Genomic DNA, 7,685 nt, shown 5'->3' on the forward strand with positions numbered 1-7,685 from the left:
AAATGCAAATTTGACCGAATGATGCTCCATGTTGGACTCTCCAATCTTTGTGGCCAAAGACTCCTAAAAGTTTATCTCCCAAACTTCATTCTCTAAAACTTATTTCCAGATTCCTTTTTTATTTTACTTTCACTTGACCGGTTATTTTTTAACCACTTCAAATGTCGGACGGGTTTTTCTCAACAAGTTTAAACTCAAGACATATTTTAATAGTCACAGATACGCTCGAGAAGATTACTTGATACCATATATTATATAGGAACATTTTGGGCAACCATGCGAATCAATGTGGCCTGTCCCCCGCGTGATAGCAGGTTCCTTTTCCGCATCACTAAGATAATTAAGGCCATCACTTCCTCTGTCAGAGTCGAGGAGGGGCTGCAAATGCTTCATGTGCGTAATATCTTTGCATTATTACTTAGAAGATCACCGATGTGATATGTCTAGATTAACTTACCTACTATGGCCCGTTCATTGAGCTTCACAATTTTATCCTTTCGCACACTTTCTCGAAAAGGTATCTATCATGATAATGTTCCAATCTGAATACGCTTAACTTTGAATTGCCAAGACAAAGCTTACATTACATCAAAAGATATCTTCGTGAGTTAATTTTAGTTTTTACAAATATATCTCAAGCACCGTCTTCCCCTATCTAGTGTGCAATTCAATTCATTTCTACTCTCTTCACCATTCTTGAAGCTTGCCAAGAGTCGTTTCTCATCTGAGTCCTTCAGCCCTTGGCGACCATTTCCCACCGTCATCTGACCAGATTGTTACAACCCATCACCTTGAGAAATTAATGGATTGACCCACACAATATACAACGATATGTTTTAAGGAACCTGATCTTGTTGATCGTAGCCCATGACAAAACCAACATGTTGTCGGCAAATTACAGGTAATTGAGGGGTTCAAGAGATCAGGCACTCCGAGCAGACGACGGATATGTGGGGAAGGTGGGTCATCTTGTCCGATCCCGCGCGAATGGCTTGAAGCTTCCCATGAAGGAGTATAGCAGACAAGGGAAATGCATTGCTATAAATGCAGAACCCTCTCTAGAAGGAGATTTCATTCAACACGCTCGTAAGCTTTCAATATACGAATTTTGCTTACAACCCGTGCAATGATTGAGTTCTCGTGAATGATTCGGCCTGATCACAAAGCCCGATTGGTGGGTAGACACCATTTTTGTTCAGACACAATATTCTCCTTTGCATTGGTTATTGGAACTTGGAAGAGAAGGAAAGGAGAAACACGAAATAATCATATCTCAACCAAAAGAACCGAGAGGCAAAAACATAATAATAAAACACCAAATAAGATCAAGTAAGTTCATTTTTCGGCATTTCGATTAAATAGTTTCATCATTATCAAGTTTATGTAATGTTTGCAATTTAATTTCTTTATGTATAAGAGAACGACTTGAAACTAACCGTTAGACCTACCAGCAACTTCGTAGTTTTGCTTTCAAGTTGAAAGCATTTCCAAACTCTTCCTGATAATTTGGCTTAAGAATCTTCCAAAATAAAGAAGAGTAGAAGTTGCATCACTTAATTTCAAATACTTCTGGTCTATTTATAATACACAAAGAAATGAATAAGCATGAAATTGCCTCTTCAAAAGCTATGTTATTCTCGCTTAGGGCTTTACAAAACGAAAAAACTCTCTGCCGACTATATCTGTTGCGCTTTTCTTTGGTAAGGTTTCGTTTATATAAGTTATTTCTTCTTTGGAACACTCATCTGATCATCTACGGACGCAACGTCGGCATTAAGTTCGGCAATGATGATTACCCCATGAGTAATAATTGTTTTAGATATAAATTTTAAGAATGGCTTGTATAATCAAAACGTTGCAGTACGTAAAAATCCACATATCAATCTCAAACATTGCATCGCCCAAGAGATAACAACATTTTGAACTGAATAATTGATGAAAAATCGATGTATATATATATATATGTGGAGAGAGAGAGAGAGAGAGAGAGAGAGAGAGTATAAAATCAGAATAGCATTATGAGAGAGAACATAACATTCTCGAAAGGCAACTACATACTGAGACCTTATGAAGCGAGATGAGTACTCTCAAACACAGAGAGTTGCTCTCTTCATGGAACAACCAAGAAACAAAAAGAACTAAGGAAAGAGCAAAAGGACCCTCATAATAAGCTCTTGACAAGGAAAAACAGGACAACAAACGACCAGAAAAGCAAATGATAACCAGAGCTTAATTATTTATTCATTCATGTCTGAGCTCCTCATTTGTTCATCCCGGTGGCATTCTTCACTGCATCAGCAGCACCCTGGGCTTTGGCCTTCATCTGCTGACCAGTCTGCATAGAGACACAGCAAAAGATCAAGACCCCCGAGATCACTAAGATTACACGGCACTCGATTTCTTGAATCGTCGAACGACGAATTGTCGAATGCAATCCAATCAGCCATAAGAGAGACAAAAAAAAAAAGAAAACGAAAAAGGAGCAACAAGCTGTAACCTCTTGCATGGAATCCCTTGCAGATTGAGCAGTGTTGGATGCCTTATCCATCATCTGGTTGCTCTTCTCCTGAATCATCCACATCAGGAAGGACAAAAATTTAGATGCTTCACACGACAAACGAACGCGTAATTACGCAATGTTGCAGAGGGTAATCGATCGAGGAAGAGCTGGACCTGAGTCTGGCCCTTGGCCTGCCCTGCATTGAAGCCCATCTTGGAGTTGTCCATTTCCACTTTGCTGCTTCCTCTTGAATCCGCACGCCGAGATGCAAAGTTCAACTCTTCGTTCACAGTTACTCACTTTCACTTGGGAATTGAACAAGGTTTTCGATGGACTGTGGTGTCGATGGCGTCGGGATTTTATAGTCGCTCGGACCCCTCTGTTTGCTCGACACGCTGCGACGCGACGTGGCGAGACGGGAACGAGCGATCCGTGGGGCCGCGGGACCAAAAGCCTTGCCCCTTGACGAGGGATTCGGTTTGGGGTTTGAGGAAATCAAGAGGCGTTTGTTTTGTCGCCCACCTGAGTTATCTCATTGGCGTCCACGTAATTAAGAGAGGCCAACCTCCATTCTCTCTTTTCTGTTTTGCAGAACAAGAGAGGAGAACGCGAGACTCGAGCATCGTTCACGTTGTTTCCACAAGTAGAATTTTTGTTTTCTAAACAACTTCATCACAAAACTCCCAAGAGAAATAATCCAATTTGGTAGGTATTTACACCCTCCATTTAATGCTTGTCTATTTTAAATTGGGTAAAAAAATACATGAAATATGAGCAATATAGAAATTAATCAGTGACATTCAAACAGTAAATATAATTAATGGGTATCTTTTACTAAAATTCCAAGATTAAGCACTTTGGGGTGAATACAGAGTTAAAAGAGAATTACCGTCTTTGGTAACATAAAATGCCGTCTTTGGTAACATAAAATGCTAGTAGTAGACTCGGGTGAATGAAGATGATATTTGAATTGGTACATGTTAGCATAATTAGTGACAAGCATGTAAAATTGGTACTTGTTCGAACCTAAGTTTTTTTTTTCCCGTGTGATGGTTTTTTTCCAAGAGTTCAAACCTTATGGGGCATTTTTTTGGGGGTGGGGGGGATTTAGCAAAGGGAAGCAGTAACGGTATTATTTCCCTGTCAATACTTCAACTATTAATGGAATTTCTTCAAAAAGAAAATGGAAAGGATTATGTGCACGAAATATTCAAGCATTTCAGATTGACAAAAAGTTAAAACTTGCGCATCGCCAAAACTAAGTAAAACAAAATCAAAAGGTAATTTCGCGTAAATTTATAATTCCAATATGACATAAGCTAAAGTTTTCCGTATTAAACTGTTGAGATTGTAAAGATTCGAAGCAATGATGCGTATCGGTATTGGGGATTTATCTCAAATCCTCGGTCGTTGTCACAGAGAATTCTTTACTTCCAATTAACTTCATAGTATTCACGAAACTGACTAGTGACTACTACGCGTGCACATAAAATCCTGTAATAAGTAGGCCACCGATTTAAGTCGCGCCAACGTTTAAAGTATTTTACGAAACTGACTGCTACGCGTGCGCATAAATTCCTCTAATAAGTCGGCCTGCAATTTAAGTCGCATCAACGTTTTGCACAAAGAAGTCACGACCCACAACCGACGAAGACAAAGAAGATCAGGCAAAAGAAGTCGACGAAAACACAGAATGATCCTTCATTAATCTGCAACACATCCGCACCATGACACTGTCTCAGACTCAGACCGCGAGACTCAACAAGAAGAGCAACTACGACGCCCAATGACAAACGAAGCAAGAAATAAAACGACAATGACAGACTCGAGCTCAATGTTGTGCTCCCAAGACAACACGGCCACAAGCTCTACTTATTCATACTACTTATTAATTGACCACTATTTCTCTTCGACTTCCTCATCTTTCTCGTCCTCGCTCCAACAGCACTTCAGGATGGACCTTGGGGATCCACAGCTTCCTGTTCCAGCGAAGCTCATATACATGATAGAACCACCTTTTCCAAGCGCCTCGCAACTCGTTTCTCCAGCACTGTACCCCTTCAGGTCGAGAGGGAACCTCGACACCAGATCCTCGCCAGCTAAATCGGAATGGAGAGCCACAGAGAACTCGGTTGGCTCGAAGCAGACCAACACCCTCTGGATTAGCTGGGACAGATCCGCAGCCTTAAAATCATAGCCAACAGCCTCGAAACTGGCATAACTGAAACCATCTTCTGGAGTGACATGGATTGTTGAGATTCCACTCCCTTCAATAGCATTCATGGAGTAGCCACAGGGATCAAAATCAAAATCGCAGATATCAGACTTTGGAAGAATCTTCCGAATGCCAGACTCCTCTGTCATAGCTGCAGCTGAGGGCGAGTTCTCTTTGAAGAAGACAGATGCCCTTTGCTTGCCAAGACCAGTCATGCACATCTCGAGAGTGAAAACCGAATCTGAGAGGCTCGTCTTCTCAGCAGAAGCAGAATAAACATGCCATTTCTGAGCCTTTTCCGTACTGCCCATCAGATACGCATTGCTGCCAGCGCCAAGATTACCAAAGTAGGTATCGAGGACAGCTACTTCCTCTGAGAAGTTCCGATGCGGGAAATGCTGGGCACCGGGGAATATAAAGCTCCCACGAGTGTACCTCACAGACTTGACAGAAAGGGACAGGGAATCAGCCAATCTGAGGATGGCTGGAATGGAAAAAGTAACTTTGTAGTCCCGCAAGTCTTGATGATGAGTTTGTAAGGGTACACAAAGAGGCTAGACTCTGAAAGGACGTAAGAGTCAACGAAATCATTTGACAGCGAAGAAACGATGGTGCACTCAGCTAATTTCAGAAACTCATCCAACTGGGATTTGGACAATGAGCGGAGACCCATCCCTTCAGGATCAGCAAAAATTCCAGGCTCATAGAATGTGAGCTCGAGCCTCTTTTCGTAACCCTCAAACCCGATGGCGGAAACTGACAATGCCATCTCGACTTTCAGAAAGTGAGCGAGCAGTTGAGAACGAGTTGCAAGAGAGAACGAGAGGATGATCGAAGTTGAAAAGAAACAGAGACAGCAGAACTACAGCTATTATGACTTGAAACAAAATTGCAGAATCTAAAGGATCACGCCACTGCTTGGGGAATCTCAGGATGGCTTTCTCGCGCACTGCATAACGAAAAGGCAGAAGTCAGACCAGCACTTGGCTATGAAGCCATAAATCCAAAGGAATGAAATCTAAAAAGCAACGATTAAGGATCATTGCGACATACGTTGGAGTAAGCAGCCGATCTGAACTTCTTGATGCCACCGTGAGGACGAAGGTCTTCGATGCTGTAACCGAGGGGAGCTTCGTAGAATAAGGATTTACTACTGCTAGACTTCTTTTTCCCACCTTTTGACTCCATTAGTTCATTCAGTTTTCCTGCTCAATCAATCAAAATCCACAAGGTCAGAATCTGTAAGACGCCAAAAGTTCAGAAAAAAAGACGACCCTAAGCATCATCCATTGAACCAAACAAGCAAAGAAAGGCAGAGCTCCCGAAAACACACAGATTGACACATTCATCCACCTGCACAGATGTCGTGGTGCTAAAACTTGCTTTGAAATGAAAATCACAGGCTGAAATGAAAGAGACGATTGGGCTCAACCATCAAGCTAGGCTCAAATTATGCAACCAGGCGAGAAGCAGCAAGATGACAAATCAAATTAAGAACAGACAGCCCTAGAACGCATAAAGGACAATCTTCAATTCATTAGGCAACACTAGATAAATCTCTCGAGACAAACAGGACCCGAGAGTCAATCCGTACCATGGCCAAAGCAAATCGCACTATGAAAGAAAAAAGAAAATTGAAATCTGCGCAAATTAGGCACCGCAAAACGTATGAAAATCTCCATCGAAATAACTTTAAAAAAAAAAAAAATCAATGCGTGATATATAGGGAACCGGAACAAACAAATCAATCGCCAACCGAAAACTAAACTCGTCCGACAATCACGACAGACATAAACAAAACAAAACACAACACAATCCCTAGCCCGATGCAGAAAATCTCCCAAGCTCCAACGCAACAAAACACGCGTGAACAAAAAAAAGGAAAAAACATCAGAAGGAGAAGATCCTCCGCCCATCGCCACGCGAAACATCGAACATCAAAGGCGCGCTAGGCACGCGTCTCGCCAGGAACGGCACACGAAACCGGACACCGACGAGAGGCGCAAACCCCCACGCCATCGACCTCATCAAAAACCGAAGACGGACGGACGGACGGACGGACATCGAACGAACGGAATCACGACGACAGAACGACGGATCGACGGCGATAACTTACAGATCTGTATTGAGGCTCGCGTACGGGACGCGGTAGAGAGGCCAAGGGAGAAGGACTGATTCGACCGGAGATCCCTCTGGAATTCGACGGCGGCGGCGGCGGCGGCGGCGGCGGCGAAACCCTAGGAGCTTTCTAGAGAGAGAGAGAGAGAGAGGGAGGGAGGGAAGCGGGGAACGAGAAGCGCGGAGAGAAACGAGGGAGTTTGTTGCGGACGAGAAGCGTTGCAGGATGTGTGATCGCGAGGCCTCCAGAAGACGGTGGGGAGACGCCTTTATATAGTGGGGAGACGGGGGCGGGCTCCGCGTCCACGCGTTCGGCGTATAATCGGCAGGGTAAGGTAGGGCGTATCTCGTAATTTAAATGCCTTTCCCTATTTTCGTTATTTTATTCTCGATTTACTTCCTTTATTTAATGGCTTTCCCTATTTTTTTGTATTTAATTCTGGATTTACTTCCGTCTCTGTCCACGCCTTTCTTTATTTTGCGGGTCGCAATTGATTTCCGTTTCCTGGATTTTCTCGGCTCCCCCCCACCCCCCTGGGGTTGTTGCCAGCGGTGCCGCGCGGCCGAATTGACCGTAATGCCCCTCCCTCCCTCCCTCCCTCCCTCCCTATCCGGTTGGTGACGCGGACTGGCCGAGGCTCGATCTGTTTTAGGGGAGGAGCGGTGGTCCCCCGCTCGTCCGAAAGTAGATGCTTTAGGTCAACACGCATCTAAATCTAACCCGCAATGCACGGCGGAGGGCTGTTGATCGGATTCGCGGTCGTCTCCACGAGGAAACGCTTGTGAACGTTTGATCCGAAATTGGATAATTTCTTCCGAGTATGCTGAATAGTTAGCATGGGGCGTTGAAAT

General features: G+C 43.5%; 2 protein-coding genes across 2 annotated transcripts; both read right to left on the reverse strand.

Moving 5' to 3' along the window:
• Positions 1-1,995: 1,995 nt before the first annotated feature.
• Positions 1,996-2,906, reverse strand: LOC120288668 (late embryogenesis abundant protein 2-like). The gene is made up of 3 exons (XM_039302731.1): positions 2,674-2,906; positions 2,498-2,566; positions 1,996-2,335 (listed from the first exon to the last, which is right to left on the reverse strand). The coding sequence occupies exons 1-3, from the start codon at positions 2,725-2,727 to the stop codon at positions 2,261-2,263; spliced, it is 198 nt and encodes a 65-aa protein (XP_039158665.1). The 5' UTR covers positions 2,728-2,906; the 3' UTR covers positions 1,996-2,260.
• A 1,271-nt stretch (positions 2,907-4,177) lies between these two features.
• Positions 4,178-7,088, reverse strand: LOC104422069 (S-adenosylmethionine decarboxylase proenzyme). The gene is given in 4 exon segments (XM_010034291.3): positions 4,178-5,211; positions 5,214-5,664; positions 5,769-5,920; positions 6,832-7,088. Coding segments are annotated over 2 exon segments (1,083 nt in total). The 5' UTR covers positions 5,485-5,664; positions 5,769-5,920; positions 6,832-7,088; the 3' UTR covers positions 4,178-4,399.
• Between the last annotated feature and the right edge of the window lie 597 nt (positions 7,089-7,685).

The sequence above is a fragment of the Eucalyptus grandis genome, chromosome 10, assembly GCF_016545825.1.
Source record: "Eucalyptus grandis isolate ANBG69807.140 chromosome 10, ASM1654582v1, whole genome shotgun sequence".
Classification (NCBI taxonomy): Eukaryota; Viridiplantae; Streptophyta; class Magnoliopsida; order Myrtales; family Myrtaceae; genus Eucalyptus; species Eucalyptus grandis.

What these genes read in the sequence shown, in the direction of transcription:
- LOC120288668 (XM_039302731.1), bottom strand. Translation starts at nt 2,727, where the DNA reads ATGGACAACTCCAAGATGGGCTTCAATGCAGGGCAGGCCAAGGGCCAG. An exon ending in AGGCCAAGGGCCAGACTCAG is followed by an intron (nt 2,567 to 2,673) that starts GTCCAGCTCTTC and finishes TGGATGATTCAG; the next exon opens with GAGAAGAGCAACCAGATGAT. An exon ending in CAAGGGATTCCATGCAAGAG is followed by an intron (nt 2,336 to 2,497) that starts GTTACAGCTTGT and finishes GTCTCTATGCAG; the next exon opens with ACTGGTCAGCAGATGAAGGC.